The sequence below is a fragment of the Rhagoletis zephyria genome, unplaced genomic scaffold (assembly GCF_001687245.7).
Source record: "Rhagoletis zephyria isolate East Lansing unplaced genomic scaffold, Rhagoletis_zephyria_1.1 Rzeph_scaffold_03167, whole genome shotgun sequence".
NCBI classification, from domain to species: Eukaryota; Metazoa; Arthropoda; class Insecta; order Diptera; family Tephritidae; genus Rhagoletis; species Rhagoletis zephyria.
In genome coordinates, this window is record NW_016160251.1 from 26,740 (window position 1) to 44,816 (window position 18,077).

General features: G+C 32.5%; 1 protein-coding gene across 1 annotated transcript; it reads right to left on the reverse strand.

The window, feature by feature from the left end:
* Positions 1-2,632: 2,632 nt before the first annotated feature.
* Positions 2,633-17,344, reverse strand: LOC108368527 (apolipoprotein D-like). Its single transcript, XM_017623373.1, has 6 exons — positions 17,210-17,344; positions 16,977-17,091; positions 13,609-13,739; positions 13,450-13,529; positions 11,343-11,438; positions 2,633-2,911 (listed from the first exon to the last, which is right to left on the reverse strand). Exons 1-6 carry the CDS (start codon positions 17,230-17,232, stop codon positions 2,781-2,783), a joined length of 576 nt encoding a protein of 191 aa, XP_017478862.1. The 5' UTR covers positions 17,233-17,344; the 3' UTR covers positions 2,633-2,780.
* Positions 17,345-18,077: the final 733 nt, after the last annotated feature.

Below are 18,077 nucleotides of genomic sequence, written 5' to 3' on the forward strand. Positions count from 1 at the left end.
ATGAAATTTCAGTAAACTTAAAACTTCGTGCAACGTTAAGTCTTCTTGATTTTTACATTTCTCGCATTGCATCCACATGCACAAATTTATTGTGAGTCCTCAGTTCAGAAATGCATTAAGCCTCAGTCTCTCTATTTTGTAAACTATAGTTGAAAGAAATGTCCTAAGCCGATTTCTCCAGATTAATTTTTAAGATCGAAAGCGTAATGGGAGGAAAATGTTAAGCCGAGAGTTTTTATAGCAATCCCCTGTAACTGCACTGAGAGGGCCTAGAGACTTCTCAAAAATATCAAATTAAAGATCTTGAATAGCACTACGACGTACAAAAGCAAAAAAAAAAATACATATTTCAAACCGTACTTCAAAACCAAAACCGAAATGAGAAAATAATTGCCCAGAACGTTCTTATTGGGAATATATAAGAAAAAAACCCTGCGGAACCATCACAAAGAGAACAAAATGCAAACAATACATTCTTGAACATTTCTAAGTGGAGAAAATGGGAACAAATACCTTCGGAACGTTTTTGGCAAAGAACGAAACGGGAACAAATATTATCGGAAATATTCACGAAGAATGGAAGCGAGAACAAAATTTTTCACATAGCGCTCGTTAGATTGAAATGTTTGAGTAATAAAATTAATGAAAAAAAAAACTGAAACATAATTATGCAAATTAAGTCAACGAGAGACTTAAGATACGAACTTTTCTTGCACAGAAAATTAAAATCTGTTCCATAAATGGACAGTTCACCCTAATGATAAACCATCTGGAACGATTTTTCATCCCAACACGCAGATGCCGCTCGCATTCTTAACGCTTGTTCTCATTTTCTTCTCTAGCAAAACGTTCGCAAGACTATTGTTTTTATTTGATCCTCCTTGAAAAAGTTCGCGATACCTTGTTTTTTTTTATTAAATAGTTTCCGTTCAAACTGCTCTTAATACCTTTGTTTCCTTTTGGTTCTTTTGTTGGAATGTTCATTTTGTTCTCGTGCAGAACTAAACCGAACGCGTTCTCGGTCCCTGATCCTTTGCCTACATATGTATGTTAAAATTTTGTGTTTCATATCGCATCTGGACACAATAACCTAAGGAAATTTTACAAATGGCCGAACCGTACCCAGGAAATGAAGTATACGATTTTGTACTCTATTTTTATGTTTTTTTTTTTTATTCTTGAAATCAAGTATTTGAATGCTAAAAAAATGCGACCCTGTGCTACTTGTTTTGTTGTTGGAATTGCTACATGTTTCTCTCATTCCTGTCATTCCGCTCACTTCATTTTTGTTTTCTGCATCTTGTTATTGTATTTGATACGGAATTTCGCTGCTTGATCTGGGGGCTCTCGTACTCTTGCAAATTTGGAATAGTATTTTTGCATTTCATANTCGCTCACTTCATTTTTGTTTTCTGCATCTTGTTATTGTATTTGATACGGAATTTCGCTGCTTGATCTGGGGGCTCTCGTACCCTTGCAAATTTGGAATAGTATTTTTGCATTTCATACAATCCGTGCTACGACTTCGAGAAAACCCCTAAAGTTAGTTGATTTCTTTTACCCTAAGTTGAACGATATGGAAGTGTGTTTGTAAATAGACGACATGTGGTTCCAGTAGAATGGCACTACTTGCTAAACAGCGGACGCCACGATGTACATTCTGCATTAACGATGTACCACCAAGATCCTGTGCTTTGTGCCCGCTTAACTTTTTCTTGTGGGGTTTCCTAAAGTCGCTGGTCATATGCTAATAAGCCGCAATCAACCGATGATATATTCCATACATAATAGCATTCGTAGGTCTTTCCAAAAAGGTTTCGTTGATGCCTCACACGTAATTTGTTTTATGAAGGATTTTAATTTTAGAATCATCGCATAATTGCATTTTTTTTATGATCATTTTTAATCGTTATTTAATGATTTTTATTCCTTCGATTAAAAATAATCGATATTCTATGATTTTTATTTTTTGGAACATATAACCGTTGTTTTTAGATTTAATTTTTTTAGATTTTAAAAGATTTAAATAGGAACGAGAGAGAATTCGTGTTACCTGAGACGGAACCGAAGCTTCAAAGAATGCAAGAGTGAGTTACCCACCCAATTTCCCTTAGTCTGATCGCAACTCTTCCTGCAGCGACCTCATCATCATCAATAAGGGCTTAACAATTGTGCAATAATAATACTAATACTAATACTTGAAACACACATGTTGTGGCTTTAGCTTTCAGGAGGGTCTGGCTTCAAATGCTATTAGACGGGAACATATAACTTTTGCTTTTTTCGGTTTTTCTTAATTACGAAAAAGTATCTGTGAAGTGCAGAATAAAATGGTATGCAAATGAAAAAATCTCCAAAAATATATAACCCCCCACCTCCCCCCAAGTGGAAAAAAGGTACAGATTTTTACGGCCGCCCTGGCTTGAAAAGCCTAAAAGAGTTTTGAACTGAGACCTTAAACGAAAATTTAACAAAAATGACATCATATGCTCGTATGTTCACAAAGTAACCCAGCAGAAAAATGTGAAACTGATAATATAAATTAAAATTAGTACCGCTTTATGAATAAAGTTTCTGTCCTTTTCGTGCGCAAGGGCGCTTGGTTATAAAGAAATAAAATGTATGTAGCTAATTTCAACAAATACTTGTGATTTTATTTTCAACAATATTTACAAAATTATTGACACACTTATGAACAGATATTTACTTGGTTAACAAGTGTTATGTTAAACCGATATCATTTTCATATTCGACATATGCCAAAACCGTATCTCCTCAAATTAGTTGCAGTTCGATTGCTCGGTTATTTCCAAGTAGCTCAATGACAAATTTTGTGCGGTAATTGCATCCTGTGCCACCTTAATAATTTCTGCAGATGGAGTACGATCGCGTGTAAGGATCCAAACAACCTCTGGAAAGTAAAAAATATGCAGGCAAATATTAGGATGGATTGGCAAAATATAGAATTTTATTATGGCGGTAGGAGTGCTTAATACACTTACATATGTATATACATATTTGCAAGTATTTAATAATTATTATATTATAAATATAATTATTATATTAATATAAAAAAGCAAAGATTGGGAAGAAAACCTTTCAAGAAATACATACATGTCGCTATCTAAGGGTGAAAAAGGCGCCAAGTCCACTATTTCTTCGAAAATTAGTTTAGTCTGTCCTGAATAATATCAACAAATGGACTTGACACCTTTTTACGTTTAGGTAACAATATATTCTATTTAGATAAACTTCCTAAAGTAAGCGAATTTTTTTTAAAGCAGGGTTGCCATCTCTGTGTAAAAATTATTCAGACTTTCAAAGCTCATTAAAAAATACTACTCTTCTAGCTATTGTCCCATTAGCACAATATTTACTTGAAATTGCATTTTACTTTGAAAACTATACATATTTCCCATACTTATGAACATACATAGATACATATACATATATTTATGCATGCAGGTATCTCTGCTCGCAGAATACATACTATATGCATTGGTTACATTTTTTGTTTTTTATAAATAGAGCCACAATTATGGCGATACAATAATAATATTTACAGTACTTCACCTTTATGTAATGCTAGAATGTGCGTAGTAACAATTGTTTACATACTATAAATGCATGGACATTTATGTATTTATGTATGTACGTAAATACGGTTAGTCATTTTTGTTAATAAAAAGTTCGCACTAATTACTCACAGCGTCAGCTAGATTATGTATTGTATTCATGCATTCATAAATAAATGCAAGTACGTACATATATATTCCTGTGAGTTGCATTAGCTTGGTCCAAATATATACTTATGTATCTCAATATTAAAATGCTTCATACGTTTTTAATGAAAGTCTCTTCCAAACAATTATTGAAAATGGCTTATATGTACATAAAAGCATGTACATATTTACATTTTTTAATAATATTTTATTTTATTTTATTTGAATTTATTTTTAGTTTAATCCTTTCTCTGATATGCTTTTATTTAGTTTATATGATATTTTTAAGACTAATATAACTTATGGTTGCTTTTATTTTATTTTATTTAAATTTTTTTATAATTTTTTTATTCAATTATGTATTTTTTATTTTATTTCATTTTCCTAATATTGTACATTTTACCTATTGTTCATAAATAAAAAGTTTTATTTTATTTTATATCATTTCTTTAATTTATTTTATTTTATTTTTTATTTTTGTTTCTTTTATTTTATTTTATTTTATTTGGCTTAGTATTGTTTTGTTTTGTTTTGTTTTGTTTTGTTTTATTTTATTTTATTTTATTTTATTTTATTTTATTTTATTTTATTTTATTTTATTTTATTTTATTTTATTTTATTTTATTTTATTTTATTTTATTTTATTTTATTTTATTTTATTTTATTTTATTTTATTTTATTTTAATTTAATTCAGTTTTACTTTTATTTTTATTTTTATTCTTGCTTATTTTATTTGACTTTATTTTTTATTTCCTTTTTTTTTGACAAAATTTTTATAATTTTCACTTGAGGGCTACCCTAATATTTATACACATACATGACCGCAAATGAACATGATAACCTTGTACTGTTCATGACACCAGCTAGTCATTGTCAGTTAAGTTCTAACGACTTGCATACTTTGGTTGTATATTCTTATTGGTACACTCCTACTCCCGCTCTCATAACGATTTGAGGTCAATCCAGCAACAATAAAAAAACCTGGAGACAAAAATGTAAGTTAAGGCAAATGTTACAGTTTTGCACTCACTCTCAGTTTTGCATTTTACAGTTATCTTTTGCTTATTTGGAAGTCAGATGACTTTTTTCTGTGTTGTAATTTATTCAAGAAGTGATCACCAATAAATAATATGGTTAATCAGGAAACATAAATGTAAATAATAGATTTACTGCGAAAAGGCGGGACCGCAGGGAAAGTGGCAAAAAATTGTGGAGTTTGCCACATGAAAATGTTAAGACTGAGAAAAAATATAGCCTAAAGTGTTACTAAGGACAAAGAAAGTCTGTCAAAATATATTACAGTCCGATATCTTGTGAACTTAGTAGCAAGTAGCGCTGCAGGCACTACTACAGAAGCGCTTAAGGTATTAAAATTTAATGCAAATCAGTAGATAGTGAGGCGAAAAATTGCCAAATTGAGCAAAATGGATCATAAAAGAAGAAAAAAGCAAATTTGATCAAAATACATGTGCGAGTGTGGCAGCGTTTTGCTGCATCGCACGAAAACCGGACCGTTGCCTATTGGGATATGTTAGGCCTTACAGAATGCAATAAAAAACACATTTTTAAGATTTAATTGAGGGTTATTTGGTCTGACAAGACTTAATTAATAGCTTTCAATCAGATGGCCGGGCATGGTATTGGATCAAAGGCCCAAATTAAGCCTAAGCGCATCATGTAAGGCAAACTGTGAATCACAGTGGTCGGTCAATAATAGTTTGGGGTTGTATTTCAAAAATGTTGTTGATCCGTTTGTACGCATTATGCGTAAGGAACAGTATCTGTTCATATTTTAACAAAATTTGCAAGATGTAGTCGAAAAAATTAGAGTTTCTGCTGAAAAAGCAACCAAAACACACTGCACATGTTCGCAAAGACTGGAACAAAAGCAGAAATTTGCTAATTTGAAATGACCTCCACAATCCGAGGACATGAATCTCATCGAGAATTTGCGAAATCAACTAAAAGCGCATCTTACTAAGTATCCAAGTCCGTCCAATGGAGTACATGAGCGGTGAAAGCACACCAAGGATATATGGGAGGCTATACCTCCAGAATTTTTACAGACATACACATTAGGTATGCCAAATTGCAACCAGGAACTAAATAAAGCAAAAGCATACTGAACATTGTGTTAATAATTCTTTTTTTTGTGAAAATTGTCAAAAAGTTATTAAAAATATATGAGTGCAAAACTGTAACATATGCCTTAATTTACATTTTTGTCTGCTGGTTTTGTAAATGTTGTTGAATTGACTTCAAATCGTTATGACAGAGGAAGCAAAGATGTACCAATAAAAATATACAACAACCGTATGAATGTCGTTAAAACTTGGAAAGATAGCGACAGCTGAAATAAAAAGTGTTACTCCATGTTACAGTTTTGCTCGTCACTGTACCTTCGCAATGACTGACAACCGGCTAGCTGTTATGACACCAGAGTTCAATTGTGCAGTTCATAGTTTTACGATAGCAAAAAATTTCTACTACGTTTTCTTTTTTGCAAAGTCAAAACAAATGTAAATAAACAACCAAAACAAAAAAATAGCTAACTCAAAACAACAACAAGTATCAAGTGGCGCTCAAACCATTTAGACACGACATCGTTTAGAACAGAGTGACGAGCAGAGAGATCTGTAACTTTGATTATAGTACTACTCACCGTACAGTACCTACACAATAAGCCAAATTGAGGAGCTTACATGCAAGAAAAACCATTGCTGGGGAGCTTGCTCTTCGTTGTACTTAGGTTTCAGTGCAAGCAAAAAAGGTGAAGTTTTTTTCTTTAACACAAATTTATCATTTATAGGGAATATTCGATCTTCACAAGCGGTTTGGTAGAATTTACTTAAGTGAAGTGCATACATATTTATGTACATACATACATACATATGTGGGATTCTTGGAAAACTTTATCAATTAATTGAATAAATATGTACAGTCTAAGTATTTTTTAACGCCTTCCTACTGGGGTATGTGCTTACATATGTACTATGTAAAGGGTGTTTCTCTTTAGACATGTGGTTTTCAAGAAGAAATAAACGCATATAGTTTAATGTTATCGCCAATAATGTAGCTTTGTTATAAAGATAAGGGTTTGCCATTATGTTTTAAAAATGATTTCTGGCAAGTGACCGCCGCGGCTGGCTCGAGTAAATTCCAGCCAAGAGGCCCAATTTTCGATCACTTTTTGCAGCAATTGGGGCCGTATGTCAGCAATAACTCGCCGAATAATCTCTTTCAAGGTGTCAATCGTCTCGGACTTGTCTGCGTAGACAAGCGACTTCACTTAAACCCACAAAAAATAGTCCAGCGGTGTTAAATCGCACGATCTTAGAGGCCACGCCACAGACCGACGACGCGAGATAATGCGCTCACCAAAAGTTTCCTTCAATAAATTGATTGTTTCTTTGGCTGTTTGGCATGTAGTGCCGTCTTGTCGGAACCAAAGGTCGTCCACAGAGGTCGGAGGATGTTGGCTCCAATTCAAGCACGAAAAAGTCATTAATCATGGCTCTATAGCCATATATGGACTCATTCGGGTCTTCTTCGATACTCTGCTCGACAGCAGCAATAGCATCTTCGGTGAGCACTGTACGGCATCTCTGACGATGCGCATTCGTCGATCCACTAGAGTAAACCGGTCCATGGTAGCTCGAATTACCGACTCTGCTGGGCGGTTATGTCGGCCGAATATTGGGCGCAGCGAACGATGTGTCGCGCGTACCGAACCATTATTTTGGTAATAAATTTGCACGATTTGCAAACGTTGTTCCGGAGTAACCGCCCTATTCCTACAACACTGACAAATTCATCATATGACTATTATCACAATTACAGCGCCTAAAACACAATATAAACATTGTTTCGCCGTTGTCACTTACTCAGTAGGTCATAACAATAAAACTGACAATTGTCATACGACCGCTTAAAATAAATTTGCGGCATAGTATTAGGGGCAGCANGAACAACACTGATAAATTCATCATGTGACTATTTTTACAATTACTGCGCCTAAAACACAATATAAACATTGTTTCGCCGTTGTCACTTACTCAGTAGGTCATAACAATAAAACTGACAATTGTCATACGACCGCTTAAAATAAATTTGCGGCATAGTATTAGGGGCAGCAGTAAAGGTAATAGTCAGCCGCTGAGTTTTGTCAGTGGTGTGGGAATAGAGCGGTAAGTCTGTTCATTATGGAATGGCAAACCAAACTGAGTATAAATCAAGTAACAGCTGTCAAAAAGACCAACTCCGAAAAAAATAATGCCTCATTGAAAACCACACGTCTAAACACCCTTTACATACTTACATATGTATGTGCGGCATATATGCACCTATCAGTGATGAAATACTAACACTGTCATTGCGCATTTATTTAGCAACGTATGCGCTTTATTAAACTTTATTAATAACAAAACTAACAATTTATTGCACAACCAAGATCAGATCGTAGTGTAAACTATTTTGCAGTGCACGTAAGTATCGGTATTAGAGTGCACCGCCAAAACATTTTCTTTTTTCATTTTTCCACCGAAATTATAAAATTTAATATATTATAAGACTTCCGTCATAATATGTGGGAAAATATTAAGATTTACTTGATGTGAACGGATTTGGAAATAATAATAATAAAATTGGTTATAAAAAATATTTTGTTTTTTTTTCCAAAAGATCGCCTCAGATGATAGATCTTCATAGCTGTTAGAGTTTAAGCTTAAGTTTATTTATAAAAAAAAAAAATCGATTTTGGAAGATACTTTCGATTCGGGCTAGCTCATCTTAATCTTAGGCTGCGTTTCACCAGATTCATTTAACTGAAAATTACTTTAATTGTGGAATTCTTGGTTTTACTAATCAATTTTAATTGGTTTTTTATTTTGATTTAAGTGACCTACCTGTTACACGTTTAATCAGCTGATCAATGTAAACACACCAAAATATTGTGTATCAGCTGTTTACTGTAGACCAGCCCTGCTTTTGCTACCACTTTTAATTTTAATTGAGGATTAAATGAAAAATTAAATTTGAATTAATCTCCACTTAAATGCGTTTGGTGAAACGCTGGCTTAATATTTTTACGACATATTTTCGGCAGCAGTCTTAAAATATAACTAACTGTAAAATTCCGATAAGAAAAAAACAGTACCGCTTTTTTTATTGTGTAAAGAATGATGCGCCCTAATGTCAATATGCAAGGGGCTAAACAGAATTAGATTAGAAAAATGATTAAATTAAAACTATTTGAAAAGTCGCAATGACAATGCAGCAAAAGAAGTACTAGTGTTAGAAAAAATTTTACGTGTGTGTATAATTTACATATATGTATGTAAGTTAACAGCGGGTGAGTGATCCCCACAAAATACGAGAAAAATTTTTTTGCAGTCATAAGGCGCATACATACACGCCTACTTATTTGTAAATAAAAATTGCTTTAAGTGCATTGAGGTTACACGTTAGTGATATCAAGATGGGAATCAAGGCATTGAAAGCCGACAGAGAACCGTTTATGTATATAGTTTAAATAATTTCGGATAATTCAGTTGTTTTGTTTTCTACTGCGGAAAAAAGTGACTACGAAACTGGCAGTCAGACGCAGATAGCTAGCACTGTGGGAGACTTGATACTTCAGGCTCAGGTTGAACAGTAACTAAATTACTTGCGCTACAGCAAAACCATAAGAATGATATTTTTTTAAATTTCATATAAAACTCGGGAAAATTCAAATAATTTTCATTAAAATTTCCTATTCGATTTCTTAGGAAAATTTTTAGTACGCACCTTTGTTGCCCATTAGCCATTTTAGTATAATAGAGTTCAAATTTCAAGTCGCTAAAAATTTACGTTGATTTTTGAGATTTTTTTTTTCCGAAGGTGTTGCGGATTTTCTTCCATATCACACTGAAGATCACCATTGAACGCAAACTTTTTTAAAAGAAAGAAGGTACGCAACACCCTAAGCGAAAAAAAAAATTTCTAAGAAATCGAATTCAAAATTCTTTATGAAATTAACAGCCAAATTCACGAAAGCAATTTAAGTAAAAAATGATTTAAATTTTTTGAAAGAAAGTTGATTCTTGCGATTTTTGCTGTTGAATGAACAATATATTTATAAAAAAATAAGAAAAATTTTGGTTTGGAAAATATAAATAAATAAAATCGTAAAAACTTCAGGATATACTTATTTCTCACGCTCAGTGTAAGTACAGGCTAATGCCTTCAACTAGACAACTCACTTTTAAAATTCCAATGAACTGTGTAGATCTGATGAATTAAAAAAAATTCGTTTACATATTAGTTACATAAGTATGACATTTAGTATAGATGGCGATCCTAATCAAAAATATTTTCAAACTAAAACTTTCTTAAATCTCTTTCCTCTGAAACTGCGATACATATTTCAATTAACTGATAAACTAATTTGACTTTGACTTTATAGACAGGAGGCAACTCTCCTACATAAAGTTTAGAAATAAAGCCTTTTCAAATCCATTTCGATTGATACATGTCCTTTAAAAGATTATTTAACTTATTAAACAAGTTGACTCTAGTTTTTTAAATAGGTGTCAGCCCTCTCCATATATGCCAAAATAATGCTATACGTAATCTATTAAAATCCATACATATGCATACATAAATTGTATATAAAATAATTCACTTTGACTTTTCAAATAGGTGGCAACGCACTTCAAAGGATTTTCTAACTAAAACCTTTTTAAACCGCTTTAGTCTGACATCCCTATTGTGATATATACATATATAGTATTTCGCTTCCCTAATTTCCTTAATTTAGGTTGAATTTGACTTTTTAAACAGATGGCAACCCTCCTAGATGTAATTTAGAAATAAAACCTTTTCAAAACAATTTCGGTTGGTATTCATAATTTAAATTATAAAATAACTTGAATTACATTTTTTAACAGGTGGCAACTCTCTGAACCTAAACCTTATATAAACCTTATTATATCTACAGGCCCAGTCCTTAAATTTTCCACCTCATTTTTAAAAACTGAAAGACATTGACAAAAAATCGCCTCTCACTAGGTTATTGATTGTTGCCAATCTTTACTTTAAGAGTAATGTATGAGTGCAAGGACGATTCCTATCCAGAAGAGAATGATGAAGATACCGAGTGGCCGTTGAAGCAATTTCTTACCGACGAATTCAAGATGGATCGAGGTAGTCTATTCTGAGGAACTTTATGACTCACTGTCATGTAAAACCATAGAAGTTAGTGTCGGGGTAAAGGCAAAATAAAAACAAAAAAAACACCAAACCAAAAAAGTTGTGACAGTCAGGCGGTGTGGCATTTGGATGCCTTCTGCAATAATTTATACGCATTTTTTTAACTCATTGGACTAGCTTGATGTACAGACTTGCAAGATATTAAGGAACCCTGATCGAAGTATAGCAAGATGAAGAACCAGGGCTGGCTTAATTCATCAAAGCAAGAATTATTCGGAACATTACCAACCATTAGAGGGCTAGAGCGCCTAGGTGAACAGATGGCAAGAATAGGACTTCTTTCAATAATGAATGCTTATGGTTACTTAGACTGTTGTCCGATCAATGAAATATCTGAAATATATCTCTAAATAACACAATCGACTTACGTGTGTGTAACAGTCCCAAGTTTGTGCAGCTGTAAACAACGGCGTAACTAGTATAATCAGTAGCTAAAACCCAATAAGGAGATGAACCAGGGAGAGCTGCAATGAGAACAAAAAGAACATTTAGAAATTCGAGCATCAGTTATTAGTTAACTAGTGAAAAACCCCGCCCAACGACGGGAACAAACCATTTTTAGCAAAAAATCTACCAGGAATTTTAGAATATATACCTCAAACAAATATTTATATGTGCAGCATGTTTTCCTCAATTTCACTTTATTAAATGAGGGCACAATTACCCTGATAACTGCTTCACCACTTGCGTAGCACACTTGCTGGCTCTTTGATTGCTTTAAGGGATAAAACTCTGCCCATCCCTGGTCTAAAGTACACCCAAATCGCATAAACCAGTGATCGGCAGACCATACATAGCTCACTGAGCGCACTCTGAGCACATGTGGGTTTCACACACACACCCAGCAGTGAAAAACCAAAACCAGTCAGTAAAAATGCCAGTTCGACAATTTCGAAGAACTTAAACGTTCAGCGACATCTGTCTTTGAACTGCCAAATATAAAACGCAATTAATTGCTCTTCTTACAAATGTCGGCTGTGGCGTCACTTGAAGACTACTGGTTCTGGTTCTGAAATCGCAGGTTCGAGTCCGCTTGGGGTGGTTAAGATTTTTCAAATTAAATCAATCGTTTAAACTGTAGGTATGCATAAACAAAACGTAATTGGTGGATGATAACGTTTCTATGCATACTTTCAGGCTGGGTGGAAAACAGTTTGAAAATCAGTGGAATTGCATAACAGTTTGAGTGATATGTTCATATGTATGTGGTGAGGACTAGGAATTTAGGCTTTTATATATTAGATGTAAGTATTATGCCGGATTTCCACTGGGCAGTGGAATGACCAAATATGTGTGCCATTTAAGAGATGTCGTATGGAAATTAATTGAATGACTACTTATTTTTATTAAAACAATAATACAGGTAGTTTTAAAAGCCTCCTGTTTCGACCAAAAGCTTACCTGCAGTTAAGAGCTGAGATAAGTTCCAGGAATTTTAACATTGGATGATTGGCAAGGTTTGTTTTTTTCATTTCTGCTTTTTGACTTTAGTTTGCTTGTATTTAATACGAGTAATTAAAATNCGTAAAAATGCCAGTTCGACAATTTCGAAGAACTTAAGCGCTCAGCGACATCTGTCTTTGAACTGCCAAATATAAAACGCAATTAATTGCTCTTCTTACAAATGTCGGCTGTGGCGTAACTTGAAGACTACTGGTTCTGGTTCTGAAATCGCAGGTTCGAGTCCGCTTGGGGTGGTTAAGATTTTTCAAATTAAATCAATCGTTTAAACTGTAGGTATGCATAAACAAAACGTAATTGGTGGATGATAACGTTTCTATGCATACTTTCAGGCTGGGTGGAAAACAGTTTGAAAATCAGTGGAATTGCATAACAGTTTGAGTGATATGTTCATATGTATGTGGTGAGGACTAGGAATTTAGGCTTTTATATATTAGATGTAAGTATTATGCCGGATTTCCACTGGGCAGTGGAATGACCAAATATGTGTGCCATTTAAGAGATGTCGTATGGAAATTAATTGAATGACTACTTATTTTTATTAAAACAATAATACAGGTAGTTTTAAAAGCCTCCTGTTTCGACCAAAAGCTTACCTGCAGTTAAGAGCTGAGATAAGTTCCAGGAATTTTAACATTGGATGATTGGCAAGGTTTGTTTTTTCATTTCTGCTTTTTGACTTTAGTTTGCTTGTATTTAATACGAGTAATTAAAATCTTCGAGTTCTTATCTTGTTTTCCAGTAAGCATAAACTGCAGTTTTAAGGCTTGTTGGAAAGGAACTATTATGTTGGATTTTATCTGGGCATTAAATAAATCCATATCCACATGGCATTTTTTAATTGCCTCCAAATCTTTGTTATTTTAATGCCTAGTGGAAATTCAGCATTAGAGCCAAAGTTTGTCAATACCATTTTGGTCATATAATGGCCAACGGAAATCCCGCATTATGAAAATTCGACATAATTGTGTCTGGAATTTAAACTAAATACTATGAATATTATTTTACACTCACAGATTATGGCAGTGAAGGTAACGGAGAGTTTTCCAGGTCCTTCGATTGTTGCGACTCCTTCAATTGATTGCTTTGTATTGCTTTAGAAAAAACGAGTAAGCAAAAAAAAAATAAAATTTTAGTTAAAAAAAGAAGCTGGTAGAACTTGAAACAACTCACAGTATTGTAGTTTGTGTGTTGAGCACCGTAACCTGGGTGTCGGATTTAGCACCATACTCAGCTTGGATACATTTACCGCCGGCTTCAAAGATGAAGGGATACTTGCAATATTCATACCAAAGGCCCAGATACTGAAAAAAAAACATTTATTAATTTAGGCTAATTTGCATAGTTTGTGGCTTGATAGAGGAATAGTTTTTTTTAGAAATATATCCAGTTCTAGAACTAAAAATAGCCAAAATTTTGTTTAAAATGTTTCGCTTAGCAAAAAACAACAATGGTGTACTGTAAATTGAATATATTACTATAGTTTTAGAATTAAGAAAATGTTTATGCAACGAAAGTATGTCAACATTACTGTGAAACAATACTAAAAAAATTTAGCGTCACTACGTTTGTTCTGACATTTTAAGTCTTATCGTTAAAACTTTTTGTTTTAATTGAAACGGAAAAAATTTTTACACCAAATTGATTGTAATTTAATAAAATGAAAATAGGGCAACACTAGTCTGAAAAACTTTAAATTTTAGGCACAAAAATACTTTTTTCCAAATAGTTTGTGGTATTTTAACTGCAAATATTGTGCTATAAAATTTCTTGCGTAATGAGAGGATAGCAACGTTTTATATTTAGAATAAGTGGCAGCACCAGTGTTAAGAAATTAAGAAAAAATGCATCGTTTAGACTTTTTTTTTTTAATTGAAACCCAAAATTCTTTACACTAAAGTTATTGTAATTTTATAAAATATAAATGTGGCAACACTAGTCTGGAAAACTTCAAAAAGTTGGGCACAAAAATACTTGTTTGCTAATGGTTTTCAGTATTTTAACTGCAAATTTCGTACTTTGGAATTTCTTGTGTAATGAAAACAAGATAGCGCTAAAATGAAATTTTGCAGACAAAAAAATGTATAAAATTTAAAAAAGTTTTAGGGCCAAATTCACAGTGCGTAGTTAACTCAGATTCGGAAGTTAACTACAGTCTAAAAATATTAGCTTGGCTTGACTTAGATATATGTAGTAGTAAAATATTTTAAATAATGGAAATATGGCAACACTAATGTAAAAAACAAAATGCTCAAACCACATTTAATTAAACATTTAATATTACTTTAAGTTTTGCGCTAAAAGGATAAATAACAATTTTAATACATCCTTTATATTCTTTAAAAGTTTAACGAAAAAATTTTTTTTTTTAGTTTAAAAATTTTTTTTATTTTTATTTGAATTTAATATGAAAACTGACAGCAGGGAAAAATTAATTTTTCCCTAGCATATCCTATTGGAATTTAAAAAATTAAATATAATTTTGTGGCAACACTTTTAATTTTCAAGGCGAGTGTATGGAAATTCCCATCCAAACAAAAAATCAAAGTTGACATTTATATAAGCTTTACAAACTTTTGAAGCATTAATTTTCTATTTGTAAAATTCTATTTTTGTATGTAGTCATAAATAAATACTGAACTTTTTAAAAGCTGATTAGACAGCGGAATGGTCAGATGTATGCACAAAAGTTTAAAGAATAACGTGGCAACATTAAAATTAACGAAAACACATATTGATTTGGAAGACAATTTAGTACTCAAATATCAAACCAATCTAAGAAAACCCAAGTGGCTGCCCTTTTAGTTTATTAATTATATACATTAGGGTGGGTCTATTTTTTTGTAATTTTTTCGCACATTTGACCCATAGAATAGATATTTTTCGAAAAAAAATGGATCTTCTCACAGACTAAATAAAGATTGGTTTTCCATGACATCGGTTTTAATTTCTTAATTAATTTCTTGTTAAATTCTTTGCAGTTTCACCAGCAAATTTCCATAAAATAAGAGCACTTAACACGTATATTTTGATAAATAGACGATCTTTGCAATGTTCACGTGTATTTTGTATACATTAAATGTATTTTATTTTATTTTTTAACAATATAAAATGCGTTTAATAATTTTAGTACTTTTTTCAACAAAGTAAACAAGCAAACAAATCGAAATGGCTGTAATGGTGTATAGAAAGGTGCTACAAAAATTTCTAAAGGAAGGGATGATCAACAATCTGCTTTTGTTTCATAATGATCTTGATAACATTATTATTACAATAATATTTTTTTTTTTATAAAAATTAATACTTCGATAAATAATGAAATTTTTTTTTAAAAATGTTTGCATGCGGCGCTTTGTAACGTAAAACGGTATCTCAATATAAAATACAAATTTTCAATGAAAAAACCAGCGACTTTTTTTTACTATTTTCATCATCTGGCAGCACCAACATCTGTGTTCATTTCCAACACTTGCATGTAATAAATCAAATTTGTATGGTAAATTGTGCAACTTTAGCAGTTAATTACTTTTTAATTAGAAGCCTTCGTGGTTTGGGGGGACTTCACTTTTAGAATCTAAAGAAGCTCATTTACCACCGTCATTTTTAGTTTTTTCAAATTTGGACCGAATTTCAGGATAATTTTCCCCTAGTAAAAATTAGGGTGGTCCAAAATAAGTAATGTCGGCATTTTAATGCTCTTACCCCCTAGAATTGTTCTATATTGAAAAAAAGTATACCTCTATTTTTTCATTTTGAAAGCGAAAAATATTTAGAGGTCATTCAAAACGCTCAAAATTGTTCACGTATTTTGTAAGGGGAATAAATAACTTTTCGTGGAAATGGTATGGAATTCTTGAAAATCAATATTTTTCGAACGGAAAACTCCTGTTCTCTTCAGGAGATTTTCATTAACAATATCCAATTATTTATTTAACCATTTTTTTTTTCATAATGAAGATTTTTTATGTATCCTCTCATTTTGGTAGGGGTTTTGGCGGACCTGTAAAATATAGTTACTAAGAAAAATTTTTAAAAGGATAATTGGGCATTATTATTGGGAATCTGTTGAAGACAAAAAGAGAGCCTTCCGATCGAAAAATATTGATTTTCAAGAATTCCGTACCATTTTCACGAAAAGTTCCCTTTTTTCCAATACAAAATGCATGGAAAACTTTGAGCGCTTCTAGCGACCTTTTTTCGATATGGAACAGTGCCAGGGGGTGAAAGCATACCAATTCCGACTTTACTTTTTTTACATGCATTTTTCGATTCTGATGAAAAATATGTATCTATTTGGAAAAATATTTTAAAAATTTTTGTGTGACAGTGCCTTCTTAACAAAAAATATTTCCTATAAGTACATTTAGTGTTAATTTTATTTTTGTTCCTTATTCTTTCTGATTGCCACAATAACCGCCCAAGCGACTCGTCGTTAATTGCCCTGCTCTTGAACTCTAACTTCAGAAGTACAAATGTATGTAGATATGTATGTATGTATATTCTTTGTTTAAGCGAGCATATTTGTCTGTAAGAGTACTTACCGCAGTCACATTAAAGTCTTGCACCGTGGTGATATCTTTGGGACAACGGCCCAAATGGAAAACTTGACTGGCCACCATTTGGGTGGATGCCAGCAAAATGACTGACAAGCAGGCGCTAGAAGGATAAACAAATTATTAGAAAATTTTAAATATTGAAAATAACAACAAACAGATTTTTAAAACAAATTAATAGTTAAGTTGAATGCGTGATTCATAAACTGTGTGAAACTTACAGGCTCAATTGTTGCTTCAGCATTTTGGTACGGATCTAGTTTTAACTTTTTTTTTAATTATTTGAAAACGAAACTCAACCGGTATTAAAGAACTCACTAAAACCGTCCAACTAATTCAGCGTATCAAGTAGCAATGGCAAGAAAAGCAAGAGTCGAAGTTTTATAGCAAATTATCGTAGCCGGTTTTTTGTTTTGCCGGTAATCGTTCGCCATATATTAAAAAAAAAGATATACATACATGATATATGCACGTGTACTCACTCACTCACACACAGGTACGCGAGCAAACGCTTTATCTAATGTTTATCGCAATGCCAATAGTTGCTTACAATCATATCTATGATCGCTTTGTCGTTTGCTTTTGGTTTGACAGTTCTCTATTAATTTTTAACACTACTAACTATGTCTGTAGATAAGTTTGGTATTTGTTGTTTTCATTCAAGAGGGCTAATCAGTTGAAAGCATCCATGTAGGGAAAATGTAATGTTGTGTGGTGGTGAACTGGTTGTAAATAACTAACAATTGAAAACGAGCTAAAATTACTTTAAATTGAAAAAAATAATAATACTAAATGACAAATAAAGAACTATTTGGCGTCCAGTTGGAAAGGGATTCATATAGGCTGAAATTACTTTAAATTGAAACTAAGAAATGTTGTATTTTTTTAAATGTAGCCCTCAACTAGTCGTAAAGTGGTGAAATGAGGCCAAGTTTGCAACTAGTTGAAACTTTACACAAATTGTTGTTGATTTTTTGAAAATTGATTTTATAATATTTTCAAGGTTTAAAGTTGATTCCTTGATTTACTTCAACTATTTAAGTATGTACTCTATAAGCCGTGGAGATTTAAAAAAAAAATCTGAATTGT